Raw genomic sequence first — 23,941 nt, forward strand, 5'->3', positions numbered from 1 at the left:
GTTGTAATTAAAGTCCATACCAAGTGTACATTAAAATTTGCAGTGATATAAATAGATATTTTAATATTTAAACTTAATGCATTAGTGGCAGACATGGCAGTGATGTAACTAGGGTGAGGCAGCTGGGGCATGTGCCCTAAGTGCCAAATTTTTTGGGGGGGGGGTGCCATTTTTATCGTTTAAAGAACAGTTTTCAAGGGGCACCATTTTTTTTATTTGCCTTGGGTTCCATCAACCCTAGTTATCTGCAGACAGGGTACAATAGTGCACCTATGGCTGGGCGTAATATTAAGATTATGCCCACTCTTGATCAGTCTATCTCGTGCAAATGAAGATCTTGCTTATTTTTACAAATAAAACATTGGTAACTTTTATAAATAAATTCATGAAAAGTGATGTTGTTGAGAAAAATATTGTTTGAAAGCAGCAGGGTAATATTAATCATTTATCATTAAAGCCGAGTTGCAGAAAAGTTAAATTGTTTGTTTCATAATAATTTAACTTTTCTGCAATTCAGCTGTAATGATAAATATTGACATGCTGTTTAACTTGACCATTTGTGTTTTGTAGCAGGAGATATATAATAATCTGTGCAATTTTCCAGATGCTAAAGGGCTCAGTGATCCTCATCGCATTAAAATGCTGCGATATCAGGTACATACAAGTTTAGAGGACTATATTAATGACAGACAGTATGATATCAGGGGAAGGTTTGGAGAAATTTTATTGACACTTCCTGCACTTCAGAGCATCACATGGCAGATGATAGAACAAATTCAGTTTGCAAAACTCTTTGGAGTAGCTAAAATCGACAACCTTCTACAAGAGATGCTCCTTGGAGGTAGGTGAAATACCAGAATTTTATAAGATACACATTTTATTATTAGTTTCAAATTATAATATATTTCTGTTTATGGCAATTTTAATTTGTAAAAATAAAAAAAAAAAAAAAACCTGTTAATATATAGTAGAGCAGTGTTTCCCAAACTTTTTTAGTCACGGAACACTTTTCATCTCACAACATATTCACGAAGACTTATGAAACACAAGTTTCGTGAGAGCCAAAAACTGTTGCTAATAATTTATTACGTACGGACCACTGTGCATCAGGAGCATCTTTCTTTCCAACACATGTAAAGGCAAAATTCAAATAACTGTCATTATACTTTCGTTTTGATCTTTTATTGGTTGGTTCCTGTTTTTTCGGGAAAAAACGCTGCGATTGCTTATTCTGTTTGTTTCCATCGACCACAGTTGTACTACTAGAAGTACTTTGCTTCTAGTTTTAAGTTCCTTTTTTCAACCACAAATCCATGGTCATTTATTTTAATAATAATATTTTGAAATACTAATAATTATCAAAAAAAATTTATACAAGGAAGTGAGTTTAGTTATGATATCGATTCACTTCCTCCTCTCCTTCAACCCGTGTACTCCAGGCTAAATTGCATACAAATGCCATACTTACCATACGCATATTTCTCTATGCAAAGCCTGCCAAAATAAAGTGTTCCGTGGTCTTAATTCCATGGTCTATGCCAGTATATTAATAATTGAATGAAAATTATGTTAAATATTATAAAGATACAACAGTGGTGTATGCTACAAATATGCAAAATTTATTTATTTATTTATTAATTAAAATTTTTTGCAGAATACAGTTTGAGAAACGCTGCAGTAGAGAATTGAAAATTTCAGGTGTCACCAAAAAGAACTTGTGCTTGTTATATGATAAAACTGTGACCATATTTCACAGTTTTAACACAATCATTAAGACAAATTGTTTAGTGTGCATTGTGATAAGGATGTCATAAATGCTGTTTAATATTCATTTATTCAATTTTGTAGTACTGTTTTATAATTAATATTAGAAGTGTTGTTTTTAAATTTCAAATTTATAACAATATGAATGTGTTTTATATTGTAATTGTATAACAGTACGAAACATAATTTAATAACCTAATATGTACTATTGTCGCATAACCTGGGACTAGTGAGTGTTATTATTTTAATTATGTATCTTAGTTTAGTGTTTTATTTTTAATTTAAATTTAAAATCATGGCAAAATCAATTTAAGATGAAATCAGATTGGAGCAGCAAATCAAAGTGCTCAAAGTAGTGGGAATTCTTTGATTCACAGGAGACCGTCTTCAGCAGTTTCCTGTGAATCATGGCATGAAAGTTCAATTTGAAAGTGTTTAGAATTTTTCTCAGACATGGGAGTGCTTGATAGGACTCTTGTCAATCAATTCATTCCCAGAGAGATTGTGCAAAGATCATGGCATAGAATTTTTTTCCGCACGTGCTGGTCTTGTTAACAGGACAAACTGTTTTTATAGGGATGAGATAAACTTAAATAGCAAACGTGCAAGAATATATTATCAAGGTTTATGCTGTTGAGGCAGTGTTAGGTAAGCTGGAAAAGATTTTTTTCTTGGGTGGGGGTAAACAGATTAACAGTTTAATGGCAGCTGCAAGCAGAGCTAAAATGAGATTCTTGCACTGTTTCTGTTGGTATATGCAGTATCCTAGAGAACAAGGAGGGCTGATTACTGGTACTTCTGTGGATAATCATGGGTAAAGAAAATGTGTGAATTATGTTGGGGTTCATCATCAGCCATTTTCAATCCACTGCAGGATGAAGGCCTCTCCAGCAACTTTCCAGTTCCTTCTGTTTTGAGCACTGGCTATCCATTTACTACCCACAAACTCATGAATTTCATCTATCCATCTCCGCCTTTGTCTTCCAGGTTTTCTTCTGGCTCCTCTTGGATACCATTCTGTTATTTTCTTAGTCCATCTGTCATCATGTCTTCAGGCTATGTGTCCTGCCCAAGACCATTTTAGTTATTTAGTTTTGATAAGAATGTCCTTTACTTGAGTTTGCTGCCTAATCCAGGTGTTTCTCTTCTTATCTAACAGTCTGAATCCCAATATAATTCGTTCCATTCTTCGCTGTGTAGTTCTCAGCTTCTCTTCCATTCTTTTGGTGAGTGCCCAAGTTTCACTTCCATAAGTCATGGTGGGGAGTATACATTGGTTCATTATTTTACGTTTCAGACAAACTGGGATATTGCTCTTCGGTATGTGACTATATTTCTGGAATGCTATCCATCCAAAATTTATTCTTCTCTTGACTTCCAGCCATTTATCATTATTACAGCTAATAACTTGTCCCAGATAAGTATATGACTCCACCTTTTCAATTCCTGCTCCTTCAATCATTATTTCCCTTTCTGTGGCATACTTGTTCATCATTACTTTTGTTTTAGCCATATTCATCTTTAGTCCAAAATCCTTACTAACTGTGCATAACTGATTAAGATTTTCCTCTAATTCTTTGGGATCGTGCTTTACGACCACAATGTCATCAGCAAATCGTAAATGGTTTAGGTACTCTCCGTTCACATTGACTCCTTTCTGCAACCAGTCTAATCTTCTGAAAGCTTCCTCAAGAGCAGCAGTAAACAGCGTCAGAGATAGTAGTAGTAGTGGCATGTGATGCAAGAAAGCAAATGTATGAGCTTATGCAGCATCAGCCAAAAAAAAAAAAATCACACCATTCCCTCCAAATGCCTGTCCAGTTCCTCCTTAAATTTATTCAACCTATCAACTTCCACAACGACAGATAGAAGTTTGTTCCAGCAATTAACCACCCGCTGGCTAAAGGCAAATTTCCGCACATCTATTCTACATCTGTCTTTTCTTAATTTGAATTTATGCCCCCTTAGGTTCGTAATCTGAACAAGTGGAAGGATCCCATCAGAATTCAGCGTGCTCAACACATTCAAGGCCTTATATGCCCCAGTCAGATCACCGTGCAGGTGCCTAGTCTCCAGCCACTGCAATTTGCAGAACTTAAGCCTCTCTTGGTAAGAGGATCCCTTCATTCCCCTCACCAATCTTGTTGCCCTTCTCTGTACACGCTCAAGTAAATCTACATCCTTCCTAAAATGAGGCCTCCAGACCTGTACGCAGTACTCAAGGCGTGGCCTGACCATTGCCTTATACAGAGGGATAATCACCTCCTTTTCCCTGCTAGCAAAATTCCTATATATCATTGACAAAACCCCATGACCTGCCCTGGCAGCCTGTCTACATTGTTCAGAGAACTTCATAACTGACTGCACAATTACTCCCAGGTCTTTTTCATTTTCTACCACCTTAAGTGTAGTACCACACACTTGGTATGTTTCTCTGGGGTTACTTCTACCCATATGCAGTACTTTCCATTTGTCAAGGTTAAACTTCAGTTGCCACTTCTTAGCCCATCTGCCCAAATTATCTAGATCCTGTTGCAGTAGCACGCTGCCATTACTGTCATTAAAAACCCTGCCAACCTTTGTATCATCTGCAAACTTCGACATTAAGCCTGATATACCTTCATCAATATCATTGATAAATATACAAAACAACAGTGGACCTAACACCGAACCCTGTGGGACTCCACTAATAATATTAGTCCAAGAAGAGCAGCACCCATTGATTACCACCCTCTGTCTTCTCCCACTTAACCATCCTTTTATCCATTTTAGCAACTTACCCTTAATACCATTCTGCTCCAATTTATATGAAAAGGAGATATTGTGTCTCCTTGTCAAACTCCTTTCTCAATTTTAAATTTCCTACTGTCTTTGTCTAGTCTAATAAAGGAGGTAGCCCTCTCATATATTTTCTTCAAAATCATAATACAAATGGGGTATCTATGCCTTGTCTTTGCAGTGCCCGAAACATTGCCTTATGCTGTATGGAGTCAAATGCCTTTTCATAATCCACAAATGCCAGGCATAATGGTGTTTTATATTCATTTGCTTTCTCCATTAGCTGTGATATTACGTGTGAAGGTGATGCATAGTTGAGAATCCTGTCCTGTCCTAAAGCCAGCTTGATCTTTCGGTTGATTCTTATCAAGTATTCTTTCTAATCTGTTAGTAATGACCCTTGTGAACAACTTTTAGATGTGGGATAACAAGCTAATTGGTCTATAATTTCCAATTTCTGATTTATCTCCTTTCTTATGCAGCAAAACTATGATTGCATTATTCCACTGCTTAGGCTTCACACCTTTTCTAATGCACTTTGTGAAGAGCCTTGCCAGTTTTTGTGTTATGTCTCTTCCTCCCAATTTTAACAACTATACAATAACTTCATCTTCCCCCTGGGCTTTCTGATTCTTCATTTTTTTCAATGCATGTTCTACCTCATCAGGAAGAATATCGGGTATGTCGTATGTGTTGCTACTTTGCAATCCATCTTCCCTACTACTGGCATCATTCCCCTGCTCCTTGTATAATTCTCTATAGTAGTCTTCTGCTATTTGAATTATGCCTTCTCTGCTGTTTATAAGTACACCATCGCTATTCTTCAGTATCATTTGTCTTTCTGTATTACTGCTCATGGCTGCTGATTTAAATCCTTTGTTTTCCCTTAATGCTTGTTCTACTTTTCTTGTGTTAAATCTTCTTATGTCCTCTCTGAGTCTCTTTCTAATGGCTTTGCATAACTCAGTATACTCAATTTTCTCCCTGTCAGTGTTCTTGCTTTTCATTTATCGTCTTCGGTTCATCATGACAAGTGTTGCTTGACTAATTTTTTCTTCTTTGAATTTCTTTTTCCCTATAGGTTTCTTGGGCTTTATCACTTTCAGAAAGTGTAATATTCCTCATTGATATCTTGGTCCAGAGCAGTCTGCAGAAGCTCAAACTTGTTCTTAAGTTCCAGTACATACTGCTTTTTCTCCTCTTCTGGGGTTACTAAGAGTTAAAACAGACATGCATATGTATGCTAATGCGAGGAGTATAGTAAATAAACTTGAGTTGTTAATTAAGTTATCAAAAGTCAGTTTTGTGCAATACTGGGAAAATAAAAATGAGAATAGGATTATTTTATATGATTGTAATGAACAGAAATAAAGACAAATAGAATAGGCCAGTAAATCAGAATGGCTTATTATTTGGGATATTAACATTACAAATTTGATTGGAATTTGGGGGCCAGTAATTTACAGTATTCGAGCCTTTCTGGATGTATAGACTCAGTGAAACGAAGTAGTACCTCTTGATCCAACTGACTCTTCGTGCATTTAAACATTTCCAGATAAAGGGACCGCTAGGTCGCAGTAATCATAAGAGTATGGGACCCCAAAATCCAAGAGGTTTTGACAATTTTTTTTTTTAAATTCAATTATGTGATTCTCCTCTTGCATTGCTCCATCCACCTGTCTATCAGAACATGGTAGACTCCCAATCACTTCATCAAATTTTAATGGCTACTATGCTTATTCCAGTGAATGACATTTCTGTTTGTTTACTGAAGGTACTGCATTGAATAAATGCATAATTGAATTTTATCTCCTGCCCTGTCTATGGGCCTTTCCTTTTGATTTCCAGTAGCGTACTGCTGGAGATTACGACAAAGGCTTCTTCCATCAAAAATCATTCAACTTCCGTGTGTTATGGCCGTGTTTCATGGAAAATGTTTGCAACTCACTGCACTCATTGGTAATGGCAAAGCGATGTGGCCAATTTTTACCATCAACATAACAGGAAGCTTTCAGCTTCTCTGTGGAGCATATTATCCCCTTGAACCAGGTTTAAAAATTTACAAAGTGTTGTGACTTTTTAATTAATTTTGATCAGGGCTGTTTTATGTATAAAAAGTTAGCCATGATTTCCTGTGATTGATACTGCATTAACACAGGGATAAATTTTGATCAGTGAGAAAGAGCTATTAAAAATTAATTAAATAAATAAAATAAACAAAATTAGGGCAGGTAGGTAAAAAGCAAGCAAACAAAAAAAAAAAAAACACCACTGAATTTAATTGGATAATTTATTTATTTCTTCTAATTCCTTGATGAATGGTTAAATATTATTTCAAAAATTATTTTCTGGTAATAACCAGAAAATGCGAGAGAGAAACTTTATGACATGACAAATGACATTCATATTAAATTTTTATAAATAACAAAACTTATTCCAGAGTAATTCTGTAGATGTTTAGTATTTTGTCTAACTCACCTCAGCTAGAGATGCTAAAAGAGGAGAAAAAAAAAAAAAAAAAACCAGTACATCACACTGACAATTTACTCTCAAAAAGTAAATTTTTTTTTTTTTTTCCCATCTGGGAGAGTAAATGAGAATGAATTACCAGTTGTATAAATTTCTGTAAACAATAGCATGCAACATCTTTTTCAAAGCCTATGAAATCACATGTAAAATGGCAAATTACTAAAAAATATGTCCTGGAATAGATTGTCATGAAGGGATATTTATTTGTTAGACGAAAACAGTTTTTTTTTTTTTTTTCTTTCTGTAATTTAATGGGAAGGTATGCCCCTTTCTTTTGAAGTTTAAAACTTTATATTGCATTTGTTGGTTAATCAGAACTTTAAATTGCAATTTTTGATCTGAAGTCCCTTTCAAAAGGCATCACCACCATCCAACTCTGCTGAGCATTAACATTTGATACAATTTCTTTTTGAAAGAAGCTTATAACAATTAGTTCTTTCTGAAAAGAACTGCAGTATTAACTGTTGATATATCTTATTCCATAATTAAGCTTTGTTACCTTGCGAGATAAGAATGGAGGTCGAAAAAGGAGCTAAGTTTTTGTCTGTGTTTGCAATTTAAATGAAAATATGCTTTGAAAAGACATATGCTTTTTGGTCATTTTCCTCCCCTCATACCCACCCACCTGCCCAATAAATATAAAGATTAATTGGGAAACAAGTGCATCTACTGCAGACAATTGCTGTCAACAGCCATAGTGTCACATGGAAGTTACTTCTCCCCATCAAATGAGGGAGAACTTAGAACAACTCTCTTAATATGTGCAAACAGATATTTCATTCAAACTGCTAAAAAATTAAACTTGTACAAATAAATTGTTTTACAGTGAGATTCCTTTCCGTGTTGGCAGAAAATGGACTACTGTGTGATATGAGGATGGCAGGCATGATATAAGACACATGCCATGATCAAGAGAAAAAATTTATCTTTGTTTCAAGAAAATAGAGGAAATTTGTTATTTTTGGTAGTGTGAAAACAAAATATAGATATAAACATTCTTTCCATTGCTAATGCAGACAGTATGATATGTGCCCATCAGTACTACATAGCAGCAGAGAGAGAGAGAGAGAGAGAGAGAGAGAGAGAGAGAGAGAGAGAGAGAGAGGGGAGGGGGCTTCTTGAAATATGAAAATTAATCCACACACACCGAGATGAAACTAATTATAATAAAATACTTAGGTCATTGCATATTCATATTAAAATTTAGAAAAAACTAGGTAGATTTCAGGCTATGATGTGGGTGTTAAAAGATATCTCTACCACCCATGTTATATCAAGGTTGCACTACATGTTGAAATAATATTCATTGTAAAAAGTTACTGATATTTGAGAGGGAAAATTTTTGACCCCCCCCCCCATACTGAGATTCTAGTATTTTTTTAGAATATATACTTTTTAAGATCTATCTACACTTAAGTTTTTATGAATTATTTTTTTTATTTTGTAAATACTCTGCTGTTTTGTTGGTTGCATTATAGTGAAATTTGTATGTAACACCTTTTAGATAAGTAAATTATAATATAAGATTTTTAATTTGCATGTGTTCTAATTTTTCTTACTAAGGACTGAAAATTCAGAAAGCCTCTGGTCCCAAACTTTCTGGAAAGGGTCTAGTACTCTATATTGATGTGGAATATACTTAAAGATATAACAACTTTGAAAGGAAAGGGCAGATATTTTGCATTCAAGTGGTCTTACTTTTAAATTCTATTAAAGTGGGACCAACTGCAAATTCTAAATAATTGAAAGTAATCATGAAAGCTACTAAAATTTTTATATCAACTGAGATTGCTCGAGGTTTAGTCCTAAATTGAAGTCAGCTGAATTGACGAGACTAGTGACAGAGAAGAAAAATGTATGGGATGATTATGAATTAGTAAGAGGCACAGAGCTGGTTTGCAGACTAGTTTATATCTGCTATAGGCTTCTGTATTACCTGATAACTTATATGTATTCCATGCATTTTTCTGCTTTACCATGAGTCTCATCAATTCATCTGACATCTATTCAAATCTAAGCCTTGTACAATATCTCTTAATTGGTATAAAAAGGCTAGTAGTTTCTATGATTGCTTCCCTGAATTCTTCCCAGTTAGAATTTGCTGTTGGTACCATTGTTAGATAGTTCCACTGCACTGAATTAAAAACTCAGACCATTGCAGCATTTTACAAATGAAAAATGCTCTCCCTTTTTCTTTGGCAGTAGTTAAGTCTTTAAGAAAATCCATCAATACACTACTATGATCACTGCCGTCATGCAGAGTTACTGTATTCAGAATAAGAATACTGCTTTCTCTTGTTTTGCTTCTAACATGCTGGTGTAGAAAACAATCATCAAATATAAATCCACAAAAGTCTTACTACTGTTCTGAGTGACCACCTGGAAAGTTAAAATCCCCCATTATAACACATTTATATAGTTTTTGCTGTCATTGTGTAATAGACCATCACTTGGTCTATTACACACTACAACCCTCATTTTTTTTCCAAGTGCTTATGTCACACCAAATTGACACAACACTGCACTGGCCCATGTCAACTATATGGACTGCCTGAGATTTTATGTGCTTTTTATACACTGAGTGGACAGAAATCATGGGATACCTACCTAGCAATGGGTAGGCCCACCTTTCACCCGGATAAGAGTGGACACATGCCGAGTCATTGAGTCCACTAGTTCAAGAAAGCACTTCACGGGTATTTCCATCCATGCTTTCTGTACCTCTGTCCTTAATTCCTTCGCATTCCTGGGTGGAGAATCCAAAGCTGGAACAAACCTTTCCACAGCATCCCAAAGATGTTCCACAGGATTCATGTCCAGTGAACAGGGAGGCCATTCCATGGTGGAAAAATCTGCGGAATGCTTTTTGAACCATATTCTAGTCACCTCTGTGGAGAGGCATATTATCTTGCTGGAAGAGTCCATTGCCCTATGGGATGCAGATGGTCTGCAAGGATGGACACTTAACCATGACTATTCAGAGATGCATCTAAATGTACCAGAGGTCCCAACGTGTGCCAGTTGAACATGCTCCTGCATTACAGACCATCCACCTGCCTGAACAGTTATTTGTTGACATAACAGGTGCATAGCTTTGTGCAGTTTCTGCCAGATATGTACCCTCTTGTCTGCTCAAAATAACTGGAAATGGGACTCATTGGACCAGGAGACCTGTCTCCAATCATCCAAGGTCCAGTGCCAATGATCTTTCACCCAGTTGAGGCATAGAGTCCTGTGTCATGGTGTTATCAACGGGACTCTGGTGGGTCAGCACCTCCCATAACCTATTGCGGCTAATGATCATCTGATGGTCTTGTTGGAAACATTTCTGGCACCTCCCTTGTTGAAGTCGGCAGTGATTTTTGCCACTGTCGCTCTCCGGTTGACTGAAATAATGTGATACAAATGACGATGGCCACGTTCATCCACAACCTTTCTCTGTTCACAGTGCTGTCAACGATGAGATGTTATTCCAGAAATGGTGTATTCCCGACACACTCTTGATACTGTTGAATGAGGATAGTGCAATTTCTGTACCACCTCCGTGATAGAGTGACGCCAAGTGTCAGGCACTCGATATCATCAGTCTTTCAAAGTCTGTTAACTCACAATGTTTATCCATACTGACATTGAATTATCGTCTGCGTGAATGCAGTGATGTAGTATACCTGTCAAGCGGTGGGTTCATCTACTAGCGAGAGGGATGACAGCGCCACATTGCTCAGGAACCAGGTATCGCGTGAATTCTGTCCTTTCAGTGTACTCTCCGTATTCAAATTCTGCATCCCTTATGTCTGAGTGACACTTTGTCTGATATCCCTACAATGTCTGAATTTGACAACTTAACCAATACTTCAAATTTATCAAATATCTTCACTATGCTCCTAGCATTAGTGTACAGAAGTATACACACACCTCTATCTCAGATCTCCTGTTTTCACTCTTAGTAACACTAAGAGTGAAAACAGGCCCATGTATTTGCTTATTCAATTGAGGTCCCTGAGCAGGCCTTGAAATCCCCAATGCCTTCCTTTTCAGGCTGCTGCATATTCCAATAGAAGCAATTCAAGAATCACTTCCATTTTGCCTATGCTTACTGTTCATTTGTTATTCTGTGTATCCTCCTCTAAGCTACCAGTTTTCTCACAAAGCTCACATTGCCTCATTAACAAATATTCTTGCATCCTTGTTATTTAAGTGTATTTCATCTCTGTAGAATTCTTAACATTTCTTAACAGGACAGTCTGTCCTGTTAAGAAACACCGACCATGCTGAGAAAAATTCTACCCCATGAACTATGCAGTTTCTCCAGGGACAAATTGATTGATAGAGACCTCATCATATAGTTCCACCTATTGTGTCTGGACTAAATTTCACACACTTTCAATTTCAAGCCCGACATAACTTTCTCTCAATATTGCCCTGTACTTAATATCATTGGTACCAATATATACAACAATACCACATTCGCTTTTAAAGATGACAGCTGCTCTTCAACATCATAAACTCTTGCCCCAGGCAGACATACCCTGGTCTTATTCCAACTATCCTTTTCACAAAGCATATTTCTCATTTCCTGACAATGGAATCAGTGACAACAGCTACCTCCTGTGGGACCAGCACACTGCTATAGAGAATCCTGTGTTCTGCATTGCACGAGTGTAGTTTACAGTATTGTGCTGGCTGAGTGGTTGAAGGATCCTTCTTTTTAATTTTCTCTGGGAGAATCCACACTGTTCCTCAAGACCTCATATAAAGCCTGTCACAGAATTAGTATTAATTCTGACAGGCTTTGACAATGAAAACACAAAAACTTGGCCATATTGTGTCCTGCTATGGATAACTCCACAAAAAGACTAAGTAGTACAATACATGTAGCTATGATTTGCAAGACAACCACTATTAACAGTTCTCTTCCGAGTGAAAGATTCTCACTACTTTGATCTTTTTTTGCTTTGTTGCTCTTGTTTGAGGCATGATTCTAGGGTAAAGTTAATTAAAATTACTGCACAAACTAAGAAGAGTACAACATGGTTACATTTCAAAATAATGCTACTGCCTTTCTAATTGCTTTGCTAAAATCAAAAAAATGTTACTAACTTACATGATTAGAACCTTCAAGAACCTCCTTACCACTAAGGTGCACCACACTACAGGTTCCTAATTATAAGATACAATATTTGAACAAAAATCACCAATACAATAGCTCTATGCATATTAAGTTGCAACTTACTAAATCCCTAGCTAATGCTAAAAATAAGCTAACGAATGTGATTATTAAAACTATTCCCTGAACATAATTTAGTATGTTAATTGAATAAAAAGGTGGAAATTTTTTTAAAGTAAAGTTATAGTAGCCTTGTAAGCCTACTATAACATTACTAACTCATGGTAGAAAGTTTGCCAGCTTCCAAGCACATAATTTAAGAAATTTATTTCTAAACCCAGAGTCATCTTGATGATAATATCAGAGGCTAATTCTTGGGCTAGCTGTAGTCCTTGGATGAAAATTGTGAGATAAGAGTTTGTACTCAGAAAGTGCAGTGCCTATTATTAGATGTTGCACTGGTAAACTGGCAGCTGTAAAATGACGTTGCCAACTTTTCTGGGCTCAGCTATCCTTTATACACTGGATGAAAATTTATTTCTTAATTAAAATGAAAGCATCCAAGAAGCTGGTTACTGGCTTTTGAGAGACTCCCGAATGGGTGGGCTTTGATGACCCCCCCCCAACACCTTCTGTTGCTGATCACAGAGATTCTTGTTAAATCCAAAGTGGACTACAATGAGTGATAGTTCCTTTCACAGCCAACATTATTGTTTTTCAGCATATCAAGCTATAGTTCTATTTCTCTTTTTAAATTGTACACGAATGTGGCCATAACTAGTGTGTACAAATACTTAGGATTACTGTTTGTCATGGGTTGTGTTGTGTTGTGTTCAGTTGTTACTTCCTTCTCTTTCTTGGTGATTCTCTTCTACTTCTCTCCTCTCTCTCCTTAAGGGTAACTCGGGGAATTTTTTTTTTTTTTTTTTTGGCTGGTGCAGCATAAGCCTCAGGCTTCCTTGCACCGTATAGCTAATAATAATAATAATCCCTCTGAGAGTAGTGTGTTTGCACTCATATCTCATTGCTCTTTCAAAATAAAGTAAAATGTAGATAAGAAAATACAAATGATGCACTTTCCTCCTCACCTAGGTAATTATCCAGTTGACTTTTGAATTTCTTTTGACAATCAGCCTGAACTAATTACTGGAACAACTAACTTGTTCCCATAACCAACAACTTCCTGTCTAAAAGAAAACTTCCTAATCTAGTTCAAACTTCTTCCCCTGTAATTTGCATTTATGGCCCCTAGTTCTGGAATCCTTTAACAGTGAAAATTTGACTTTCATTTTACTAACTTTTCTCAAGGGTGTATATAAACTGGAATCAGGTCCCCCTCTAAGGTGCTTCATCACCCATGTAATCGGAATCTTTCCGCATACAGCTGCCCTTTTGCTGATTTCACCATGCGAGTTACCATTATTTGGACCCTTTAAAGAAGCTCTTGTCTTTTTTTCAGATGTGGACAAAGTATTCTAATTGCAGTCTTACAATTTACTTATTCAACGGGATTATGACCTCCCTATCTCTACAAGATATTGTTCCATAAATCATGAATAGGACTCCATGGGCATTCTTGGCCACCTATTTACACTCTTCAAAGAACTTCATATATTCCCATATTATAACCCCTAGAACTCCCTTCTTCCTCTGCTGTTTTTAATTCAATTTCAGTTTTTTTTTGGGGGGGGGGGAAGGATGCTATTGCGCAAGGGGCTTAGAGGGGGAACGGGCATTTTCTATGTCATCAGACATTCAGTATAAAACACTGATGGATCCAATATCTTGCTATTTCAGAAGATTTAGGAGAAGTCCAGTTGGATTTGTTTCATAAAATAAACTCATTCACATTTTCTTTCGAGGTAAGGTATGTCACTCTGGTGGCAATGAATGTGTAGAGTGGTTCTCTTCAAGACACATGGTCAGCGTGAAGAGGAGAAGACCAAACCCTCCAGCACATGACAACATGATGAAACAAATGGCCTTCAGTCCTCAGCAGCTTTCACTCCCCCTCTTACGGCAGCAAGAGGATGATTTTGGAAGCAGAGGGTGTTAAGAATCTCTGGATATGATCAGGCTGCCATGCATGGAAATGGAACCTGGCCTGTTACAACGTAAGATCGCTCATCAGTGAAGATAGGATATTAGAGCTGGAAAAGGAATTAGAAAATGTGAATTGGAATATCATTGGTTTGGCTGAAACAAGAAGAAGAAGAAATGAATCACTTATAAGTTTATCAAGTGGAAATTTGCTGTACACCAATGGAAACAGTGAAAAGAGCGAAGGTGGAGTTGGCTTTCTGGTCCATAAAGACATAAAAATGGAATTCAAAAGTACATCACCAAGGGTGTCAAGACTGCTTCTCAGGATTTCTAAGAGGTACAAACTAAAGGTTATAATGATTTATGTACCAACATTGAGCCATGATGATGAAGAGGTTGAAGAAATGTACACCAAAATTGAGAATTCCAGATGAACAGAAAACTCACTACACCATTATTATGGGGGACTTAAATGCTAAGGTTGAAAAGAGACAAAACATAGCAGAAAGGGAAACTATATGAAATTTTGGAATTGGTGAAAGAAATTAAAGACTTGTGGAATTTGCAGAATCTTGAAGAATGTCAGTAATGGACCCTTTTTTCAAGAAAAGGGTGAACAGAAAGTGGACCTGGAAGAGCCCTGGATTAACACCTAATGAATAAAAATGATTTTACCATCCTGAACAAGGTAAATGTTGGAAGTGATCACAGAATGGTAAGATGCACACTTGATATAGATGTAAGAAAGGAATAAACTGACCTGAGTAAATAATATGAAGAAGGTCTTTGAGATAACAGAAGAGGGGGAAAAAGTATGTACTGGAACTTAAGAACAAGAGTGAGCTTCTGCAGGCCTTTCAGGACAAACCTCGGGGGCTCACATCTGGTGAGTATGGGCTTGGCACACCCAGGGTTCTGAGCTGGATATCATCATTCTTCTCTTTCTTGGTGATTCCCTTCTACTTTTGACTCTCTCTCTGTCTGTCTCATGGTAACTCGAGAACTTTTTTTTTCCTGGTGCAGTATAAGCCTCGGGCTTCCTTGCACCATATAGCTATTAATAATAATAATAATAAGATACCGATGAGGAATATAACTTTCTGAAAGTGATAAAGCCCGAGAAACCTATTGGTAAAAAGAAATCCAAAGAAGAAAAAAATTTGTCAAGAAAAACGTGTTGTGATGTACCGAAGATGACACATGAAGAGAAAATAAACACTGACAAGGAAAAAATTGAGTATCTTGAGTTATGCAAAGCCATTAGAAAAGGATTCAGAGCAGACATAAGATTTAACACTAGAAAAGTAGAACAAGCATTAAGGGAAAACAAAGGACTTAAATCAGCAGCCGTGAGCCATAATACAGAAAGACAAATGAAACTGAAGAATAGTGATGGTATACTTATAAATAGTAGAGAAGGCATAATTCAAAAAGCAGCAGACTACTATAAAGTGGGAGAAGACAGAGGGTGGTAATCAATGGGTGCTGCTCTTTGTGGACTAATGTTATTAGTGGTGTCCCACAGGGTTCGGTGTTAGGTTTTGTATATTTCTCAATGATATTGATGAAGGTATATCAGGCTTAATGTCGAAGTTTGCAGATGATACAAAGGTTGGCAGGGTTGTTAATGACAGTAATGGCAGCGTGCTACTGCAACAGGATCTAGATAATTTGGGCAGATGGGCTAAGAAGTGGCAACTGAAGTTTAACCTTGACAAATGCAAACTACTGCATATGGGTAGAAGTAACCCCAGAGAAACGTACCAACTGTGTGGTACTACACTTAAGGTGGTAGAAAATAAAAAAGACCTGGGAGTAATTGTGCAGTCAGATATGAAGTTTTCTGAGCAATGCAGACAGGCTGCCAGGGCAGGTCATGGGGTTTTGTCAATGATATATAGGAATTTTGCTAGCAGGGAAAAGGAGGTGATTGTCCCTCTGTAGGAGGCAATGGTCAGCCCACGCCTTGAGTACTGTGTACAGGTCTGGAAAGCTACATCCTTCCTCATTTTAGGAAGGATGTAGATTTGCTTGAGCGTGTTCAGAGAAGGACAACAAGATTGGTGAGGGGAATGAAGGGATCCTCTTACCAAGAGAGGCTTAAGTTCTGCAAATTGCAGTGGCTGGAGACTAGGCACCTGCACGGTGATCTGATTGAGGTATATAAGGCCCTGAATGGGTTGAGCACGCTGAATTCTGATGGGATCCTTCCACTTGTTCAGATTACGAACCTAAGGGGGCATAAATTCAAATTAAGAAAGGACAGATGTAGAATAGATGTGCGGAAATTTGCCCTTAGCCAGCGGGTGGTTAATTGCTGGAACAAACTTCCATCTGTCGTTGTGGAAGTTGATAGGTTGAATAAATTTAAGGAGGAACTGGACAGGCATTTGGAGGGAATGGTGCGTTTTTTTTTTTTTTTTTTTTTTTTTGGCTGATGCTGCATAAGCTCATCCACTTGCTTTCTTGCATCACGTGCCACTACTACTAATTATAAATTGGAAATTATAGACCAATTAACTTGTTGTCCCACATCTATAAGTTGTTCACAATGGTCATTACTAACAAATTAGAAAGAATACTTGATGAGAATCAGCCAAACTAGCAAACTGGCTTTAGGACAGGATTCTTAACTATGGATCACCTTCACATAATATCACAGCTAATGGAGAAAGCAAATAAATATAAAACACCATTATGAAAAGGCATTTGACTCCATACAGCATAAGGCAATGTTTCGGGCACTGGAAAGACAAGGCATAGATACCCTATATATTATGATTTTGAAGAAAATATGTGAGAATGCTACCTCCTTTATTAGACTAGACAAAGACAGCAGCAAATTTAAAATTGAGAAAGGAGTTCAACAAGGAGACAATTGTTTGTTGCTGCTCTTGAGGAAGCTTTCAGAAGATCAGACTGGTTGGAGAAAGGATTCGATGTGAATGCAGAGTATCTAAACCATTTACGATTTGCAGATGACATTGTGATGATAAACCATGATCCCAAAGAATTAGAGGAAAATCTGAATCAGTTATGCAGAGTTAATAAGGATTTCGGACTAAAGATGAATATGGCCAAAATAAAAGTAATGATGAACAAGTATGCCACAGAAAGGGATATAATCATCGAAGGAGCAGAAATTGAAAAGGTGGATTCATATACTTATCTTAGTCAAGTCATTAGCTGTAATAATGATAAATGGCTGGAAGTCAAGAGAAGAATAAATTTTGGATGGATAGCATTCAGAAAATATAGTTGCACACTGAGGAGCAATATCCCAATTTGTCTGAAACGTAAAATAATGAATTCCCCACCATGACTTATGGAAGTGAAACTTGGGCACTCACCAAAATATGGAAGAGAAGCTGAAAACTACATAGGGAGGAATGGATCGAATTATATTAGGAATCAGACTGTTACAATAAACACAAATAAAGGACATTCTTATCAAAACTAAAGAATTGAAATGGACTTGGGCAGGACACAGCTCGAAGATGTGATGACAAATGGATTAAGAAAATAACAGAATGGTACCCAAGAGGAGCTAAAAGAAAACCTGGAAGACAAAATGGAGATAGAAAGATGAAATTCAAGAGTTCTTGGGTAGCAAATAGATGGCCATTGCTCAAAACAGAAGGAACTGGAAAGCTGCTGGAGAGGCCTTCATCCTGCAGTGGATTGAAAACTGCTAGTGATGATGATTGTTCAAGCGTAAGAACTTGCATTTTGCTGCATTAAAACGTAACTGCCACCACAATGGAGGGCTTCTTGGTATTGATTATTAATTATACTCCCAATCTTTACATCATCTGCAAATTTTAAAACTTCTTCTAACCCATTTGTTGATGTTCTTTATTGAAAATCAAAAACACAGTAGCCCAAGAACCAATTCTCGAGGGATCCAACTTCTGATGTTCCAGTGGATATTCTTCAGATTGTTACACCCATCTGAAGAATATCCATTAATCACAACCTTCAGCCCTGTGATCCATTTTAGAATCTTTCCATTATTCCCAACATGCCCATCTTATACAGTAACCTCTGATGAGGAACCAAGCCTTGCTAAAATCCAAAATAAAGTGTCAGAATTGTTACAAACATCCAGCTCAGACTATATCAAAATAGCTTACCAGGTTTGTTAAACATGATTTTCCCTTGAGAAAACCATGTGTATGCTTCAGAATGCTATTTTTATCTAAATGTTTCAATTTGACTCTTAATCATTGTCTCCAAGATTTTTTCTAACACTGAAGTCAGACTGACTTGTCTGTAGTTACCAACTTTACACTTTAGCCAGTGAAATCTATCATAAACTGATAGTAAACTCGATCTTATTGAATTTGCAATAATATTGACAGCTGGAATTCTGGGGGTTATTATGATAAAATGTGTTTACACTTCCATGGAATCTTCAATCATATAAAAAAAATAATTTACAGAATCTTCTCTTCGTTCCTATTTTTAAAGCTTTGTAACTTGTTACTCCGTTCTCACTTGCATATATCGTGTTACTTGCAATTTGTGTGTGCCATGTTCTTTGTTATTGATTGCTTCTCTTTTTACTGTTTTAAATTTTAACCCCAGCCCCCAAATGTCAACTAGTTAATATGTACATATTACAGTACGTATTAATTATTCCAATTTTTTTTTTTTTATGAAAACCCCAAACACGAAAGGTATCAAAACCTATAGTATTTAGTACCGTGCATGGGTTGAAGGAGAAGTATGGGGGGAGGGGAATGCCGGAAACTTTGCTCTAGAGACTAAACATGGGTTTCATCACTTGAAGCCCCTAATAGGCAAAGTGGTGGTATTTCACTGGTTATCACATATCATTTAATTTTTTAATTGGTAAGGTAATAAAGGGTAAAAATGCGCTTAATATGTCTTTACTTTTATAGCCCTGTGGATATTCCTCCTATTTTCACTAATTAGAATCGCTGTTTAATAGAATTAAAATTCAATTCACAAACGTGAATTGTTAAGTCTATGACCGGCGCTTACTACACATCGTATAGTGAATGGTACTGTGATATGATTGTACAGGGAACCAATTGTAAAGCGGGGGTCCATTGTATTTTTAACTATTTACGTGAAACTTCGGATAATTGGGGCAGCCGCTTAATCGAGCCAAAATGCACTAATCTCGATGTGTCCCAAATAACCGGAATCGACTATACTTGGATTTCAGGAAAGCTTTTGATACAGTTGCACATGGAAAACTGCTGCACAAATTGGAGTGGTGTGGCATTAAGGGCAAGTTGCTACAAAGGATAAAGGTTGGTTGTGTGGGAGGCAACAGAGAGTGGTAATAAATGGACACTGCTCTTCATGGACTAATGTTATTAGTGTAGTCCCCCACGGTTCGGTGCTGGGCCCATTGTTGTGTTGTGTATTTATCAATGATATCGATGAAGGTATATCAGGCATAATATCCAAGTTTGGCAGGGTTATTAATGACAGAAAAGAGTGTGCTACTGCAATAGGATCTAGAAAAGTTAGGCAGATGGGCTGAGAAGTGGCAACTGAAGTTTAACGTTGACAAATGCAAAGTACTGCCCATATGGGTAGCAGTAACCCAAGAGAAACATACCGACTGTGTGGTACTACACTCAGGGAAGTGGAGAATGAAAAAGACCTGGGGGGTAATTGTGTAGTTAAATATGAACTTCTCTGAGAAGTGCATACAGGCTGCCAGAGCAGGTCACGGAGTCTTGTCAATGATATATAAGAATTTTGCTAGAAGAGACTAGGAGGTTATTATCCCCTTGTATACGGCAATGGTCAGGCCACACCTTGAGTACTGCATACAGGTCTGGAGACTTTTTTTAGGAAGGATGTAGAGTTGCTAAAACAAGTACAAAGAAGGGCAAGAAGACTGTTGAGAGGAACAAAGGAACTCTTACCAAGAAAGGCTTAAGTTCTGCAAGTTGCAGCATCTGGAGACAAGACACTTGCGAGGTGATCTGATTGAAGTGTATAAGGCCTTGAATGGTTTGGCAGACTCAATGCTGATGGCATTCTTCTACTTGCTCAGATTACAAACCTGAGGGGACATAGGTTCAAATTGAGGAAAGACAGTTGCAGAATAGATGTGTGGAAGTTTGCCTTTAGCCTGCAGGTAGTTGATTGCTGGAACAGACTTCTGTCTGTTGTTGTGGAAGTTGATAGCTTAAATAAAAGTTGGACTAGACAAACATTTAGAGTAACCAGATGGGTGAAATGGGATGGGTTTTTTTTTTTTTTTTTTTTTGGCCGATGCTGTATAAGCTTGCTTTCTTTCATCATATGCCCCAATTAATGCTAACCCCCAGGAGTATTACTGGACTGTAGGCTCGAAGGTTTTTCTAATGAAGTCATCTGTAATTTCAAAATCACTAATTTCAATACATCACAGCCTCTTCTCAGCATGAATGACCTTTTGTCAGTTAAGACCAATGTGAAGTATTTATTTAATTCATCGGTAACATCAGCAGAGTTATGTAAGACATTTCCACACCCAGTAGATGAGTATCTGGTCTTTATTTGTTATCTTACTCTTTGCATTCACATATATGAAAACTCCTTGTTCTCATTCTTTGCTTTCTTTGCCAGTGCTTTCTCATATTCAGCCTCTCTAACCTTATATTTGGTACTATTACAGATCAACTTGTAACTGTTGTAGGCTTCAGTACTTTTCCTTGCTCTGCAACTTTCCCAACTGTCATTTCTTCTCTATTAGACTGGTCAGCTCTGTATTAATCCATCCCAGCATTCTCCTCTTGTGATATATATATATTAATGAGAGAAATAGCATAAAGGCTTAAATTTTTGTACTCACCTCAATTGATCTGCTTTGTTATATGATGTTAAAGTGGAATAGGATTAAAACTAATTAAGAAACTTGGTTAAAATTAATAAATAGTGGTGGAAACATTAAAAGATGTGATTAAAAGTAGCCCAGGAAGAAGTGCATATCTTATTCCTGGTTGTCTTGTATAAAATATTAAAGGGAAAGTTAAATTTGGCCAACAGTCGTAACAAGAGACTTTCTTATAGATCATCATTCTTCTCTTTCTTGGTGATTCCCTTCTACTTTTGACTCTCTCTCTCTCTCTCTCTCTCTCTCTCTCTCAGGGTAACTCTGCAACTTTTTTTTTCCTGGTGCAGCAAAAGCCCCAGGCTTCCTTGCACCATATGGCTATTAATAATAATAATAATGTCTTTAGTTGGCAATAATAGATGTAAGGAGAATTAAGTATTTAAAGAGTCCTGATTTCCCTTGATGCATTGTGAAACGCGTGGGAACCTCACACGTGACAGGTTCCAGGCCGGTGAAAGATTTGTTGGAAGTTTTGTGTTCAAAACATTAAGATTAGTATAGTGGCAACACCTTTCTATAAAGAGTGGTTCATATAGAAAGATTTTTTTAGTTGGATTTTAAAATAATAATAGGAACTGCTGAATCGATTAGAGGGTTGTGGTTATGGAGGTGAATGTGTTGAGTTATTTCAGTGCTAGCATGATCAGTTTTTAAACTATTATAGTGGTAGTATGCGTGTGTGTTGGGAGTCTTTATTGTACTGTATTTTGCAGATGTGCTTCCGATGTAGCATCCGTTGCATCCTGGTTGACATTTAATTAGATAAACAATATTATTGATGTTGCTTATAGGGTAATGGTGTGTTTCTTTATAGGCATTAAACATAGATCCTAATTTATTATATGAAGAAGATGTTACAGTTATATCAGTGTTGGCAAATATTTTTGACGAAGTTGTCGAGTAAGTCTGTAGTGGAAAGGGAGGACAACACGTGGATTTTGTTTGTTATCAGTTTGTGTTGTGTGGATTATTAATTCTGTGATGAATTAGTTGTAAGGGATATTGTCTAGGAATAAACTTCTCTGTGAGTAGATTGTCATGTGAAGAACAGTATTTTATGGCATTGTGGATCTGATTATAAAGGACAGATTTTTTAATACTAAGTGGGTGGTACAATCAGAAATGTAGGTATTTCCCTGTGTTTGTTTCTTTTCTATAGATTTTAGTTCCTAATTTTGTACCTGTTTTATATATTGTTGAGGTTAAGGAAATTAATTTTGTCTTTTTCTATTTCTAAAGTATATTTAAGCCTGTTGTGAATAGCGTTGAATCTTAACAAATAGATTGTCAATGGAAGATTTATCTCCCATTAACATTACATCATCAGCATAGTGCATGTAGAGTTTAATATCTGTGGGAAACGGTTGAAGTACTTGATTCTCAATGCCGGCTAAATAGATTTCGGATAAGGGGGCAGAGATTCCTAGTCCCATGGGGAGACCAAATATTTGGTCTTGAAATTGGAAATGTCTAGCATCAAGCAAATTTAAGGTAAGTTCTAAAATGTTGTTTATACTAAGGGAAGTGCATTTGATTAAAGTATCATCAGCTGCTAGGAGTTCTCGTAAAGAATTTAACGTGAAATCTAATTGTACATTAGTGTATATGGAAGCTATGTCGAAAGAGGCTAGTATATGTCCTTCAGAAATTGTAGTGGAGTTTATGCATTCAAAAAGCCTGGTTGGTGTTGCGAACTCTAAATTTTGAGAATCTTGTGAGGGGTGATATAATTTTTACCAAAAAGGTGGAAAGATTGGCGAAGGCAGATTTGCTGAAGGAAAAAATTGGTTGTAAAGGGTGGTTGGGTTTATGTAATTTTACGATACCGAACATGTGAGGAAGGATATTGCTACGGATGCCAATTTGTTGTTTGATCTTAGTCTCCTTAAAGTAAGGTCCAATTTATGTTTTGATCTGGAAATTTCTAACACTGGCACCTACAAAATTGACAGCACATGTAACATTTCCAGACTCAACACGTTTACCTCCATAACCACAACCCTCTAATCGATCAACCGTTCCTATTATTACTTTAAAATCCAACTACAAAATCTTTCTATATGAAGCACTTGTTATAGAATGGTGTTGCCACTATACTAGTCTTAATGTTTTGAACACAACTTCCAACAAATCTTTTATTGGCCTGGAATCTGTCACGTGTGAGGTTCCCACATGTTTCGCAATGCAAGGGAAATCGGGACTCTTTAAATACGCAATTCTCCTTACACCTATCATTGACAACCGAACACATCTATACAAAAGTCTCTTGTTATGACCATTGGCTGCATTTAACTTAACTGTTTGTTAATTGGGTTTTTGGAGCATTAGCAACTAAGGCCATATTGCTCTGGTGATATGCGGTGGTCATTCCCTGACCTTTCCACATCCTCCGTATTTGGTGGGCATGGGCTTGAACCCCGGTCTAATCAAGAAGTGTGTGCTATGCACTGCTGCTCCTGCCCACCTGGCTATGGAGGCATCAACTTAACTTCACTTTAATAATTTATAAAATACAACTAGGAATAAGATGTGCACTTCTTCCCTGGCTACTTTTAATCACAGATTTTTAATGTTTCCATCTATTTATTAATTTTAACCAAATTTCTTAATTAGTTTTAATCCTATTCCACTTTAACATCATATAACAAAGGAGATCAACTGAGATGAGTACCAAAAATTAAGCCTCTATGCTATTTCTCCCATTAGTCTAATTCTTATACGGTATTTTAAGAGATTCTATCAATCACCTAAATGGTATATATGCGTTCACAGTTTCTGTGATTATTGCTTTAAAGATATTCCACAATGCTAATATATTTGCTCTCTCAATGCAGTTTGCCCAGTAAATAGATATC

General features: G+C 36.8%; 1 protein-coding gene across 1 annotated transcript in view; it reads left to right on the plus strand.

The window, feature by feature from the left end:
• LOC150079076 (hepatocyte nuclear factor 4-gamma-like) overlaps positions 1-23,941 on the plus strand; it is a 180,518-nt gene that overhangs the window by 152,756 nt on the left and 3,821 nt on the right. The window contains exon 6 of the mRNA XM_090382941.1: positions 605-841. Coding sequence (XP_090239067.1) covers positions 605-841 — 237 coding nt within the window. The remainder of the gene's footprint in view (positions 1-604; positions 842-23,941) is intronic.

This window comes from Mastigoproctus giganteus, chromosome 10 (genome assembly GCF_048544385.1).
Source record: "Mastigoproctus giganteus isolate SK-2022 chromosome 10, ASM4854438v1, whole genome shotgun sequence".
NCBI lineage: Eukaryota > Metazoa > Arthropoda > Arachnida > Uropygi > Thelyphonidae > Mastigoproctus > Mastigoproctus giganteus.